At 42.4% G+C, this 1986-nt stretch overlaps 1 protein-coding gene across 7 annotated transcripts in view; it reads left to right on the top strand.

The window, feature by feature from the left end:
* LOC103155609 (NACHT, LRR and PYD domains-containing protein 12-like) overlaps positions 1-1986 on the top strand; it is a 204212-nt gene that overhangs the window by 93051 nt on the left and 109175 nt on the right. For 5 of the 7 annotated variants that reach the window (XM_016663695.1, XM_016663694.1, XM_016663693.1 and 2 more), the window contains 2 exons: positions 333-512; positions 977-1150. In XM_016663695.1, coding sequence (XP_016519181.1) covers positions 333-512; positions 977-1150 — 354 coding nt within the window. The remainder of the gene's footprint in view (positions 1-332; positions 513-976; positions 1151-1986) is intronic. The other 2 variants (XM_016663698.1, XM_007577365.2) reach the window with 1 other exon arrangement.

Here is a 1986-nt window from a genome sequence, read left to right as displayed (position 1 = left end):
TTAGCTGAAACAGGTTGACGACTGTCCACTTTCTACTTTGTTACAGCATCAAATCCAGCAGATGAACGGAGACACAACTGGGAGCATCATGTGTCTGGTCTGCTCCCAGTTTCCTCTGTGGCAGCATTTAATAATCTGCTGCTGGGAGCCATGTTTCTATAGAATATACTACTATTATTAATGATGAGGAGGATTCTAGATGCTGCAGCAGCAGATATGGGCTAAACAAACCCAGAGATGCCAGAGGTCCACAGCAGGCTGGACTTCCTGCTCTGCTCACTTCATTCAGATTGATTTCATTAGAACTGAATTTATTTCTTCTCTCATCACAGACTTGGTGGCTGTGAGATCCAAAAGGCTGAATGTGACGTTGTGGGTTCAGCTCTGAAGTCCAACTCACATCTGACTGAACTGGAAATAAGTCAGATCATCATAGTGGAAGGTGGAGAATCTGATATGAAGAATCTGTCTGAGATCCTGCAGAGTTCAGTCAGTAAAGTGAAGAATCTGAGGTTTGTTTTCTCTATTTATACAATAAAATCATTAATTCATACTTTAATCCAGAGGTTCCCAAACTGTGGGGCGCGCCCCTAAGGGAGGGGGGCTTGGGGCGTGCCATTGCAGGTGGGGCGCGGGAAGCCATCTGGATGAAAAAAAAAAAAAACATGAACGCTGTATGCGCTGGGTTTTTACCTTACAATGGTAATTTGATACAGTAGGGGCTTCCACACTTTCCACACTTCACATATCTGTGTCCTCTGTCACTTTTATCAGCAGTTAAACTGTTCCTGTTGAACTGGTTCTGCTGGTTTGGACTCTTTAAACCAGTTTGACTGGATCAGATGTTAGAATCAGTTCATCATGTTTCTTTTATATTCAGGGAAATTAATTTTCTACATTTTTCTTATTAATTTGTTCATATTTCAGTTTTAACTGCATCCTGTTGACTTCACCTCATCTTTCATTCTTTATTCAGATTGCAGGACTGCAGGTTGTCAGAGACCAGCTGGACGTCTCTGTTCTCAGCTCTGAACTCCAACCCGACCCATCTGACAGGATTGGACCTGATCAGCACCAACCTGGGAGATTCTGGACTGAAGGAGCTCTGTGGTTTTCTACAGACTGAAGGCTGCAGACTGGAGAAATTGGGGTATTTTAATTATAGATATTTTCTGTGAATAATTACCGTATTTTCCAGACTGTAGAGTACACCATACTATAAGCTTCACCTACAAATTTGAGAAAAACTGGAAACGTACATATCTAAGCCTCACCGGGCTATAAGCGGCTGGTATCTCCACCGCTCTATTTTTTTTCCATATGGACCCAGTCGAGGGCTGCGTCCAAATAAATGTTGGATATACGCAGTGCTCCGTCTTCAAAGCCAAACCATGGTTTTGTTCAGGCTGAGCTTACGTGCAGCTTTTTTATTTCTCTCCTGGAGTGCCAGATCAATAGCCCTCAACTTAAAAGCAGCATCATATGAGTTTGAAAACATTTCTCCATTGTGTCTGCTGCTGTGCTTATTCTAAATCAGGGTTTCTCAACCCTAGTCCTCACCGCCCCCTGTCCTGCATGTTTTAGGTATTTCCCTTCGGCCACACACCTGAATTGTCTCTCTGGGTGATTAACAGGCTTCTGCAGTACTTGATGGTCATGCAATCATTTGAATCAGCTATTCTGGAATACAGCCACATCTAAAACATGCAGAGCAAGGGGGCAGTGAGAACCAGGGTTAAGAAACACTGATCTAGATGAAAATTAGCACGTTCATCTTTGATTTCCAATTTTGACTTCCAATGATTCACTTCCTGCTAAAGAGCCCCCTGGTGGTTGAAGAAAAATTCACAGAAAAGCTGCACCGGGCTATGAGCCGCATGGTTCAAAGCGTAGGAAAAATAACGGCTGATAGTCTGGAAAATACGGTATATATAATTGATGATAAATCAAAGTTCATATCTTCTGTTCTAATAAATATTTTCTGAG

This window comes from Poecilia formosa, unplaced genomic scaffold, assembly GCF_000485575.1.
Source record: "Poecilia formosa unplaced genomic scaffold, Poecilia_formosa-5.1.2 Scaffold438, whole genome shotgun sequence".
Classification (NCBI taxonomy): domain Eukaryota; kingdom Metazoa; phylum Chordata; class Actinopteri; order Cyprinodontiformes; family Poeciliidae; genus Poecilia; species Poecilia formosa.
This window is presented reverse-complemented; position numbering and strand designations above follow the sequence as displayed.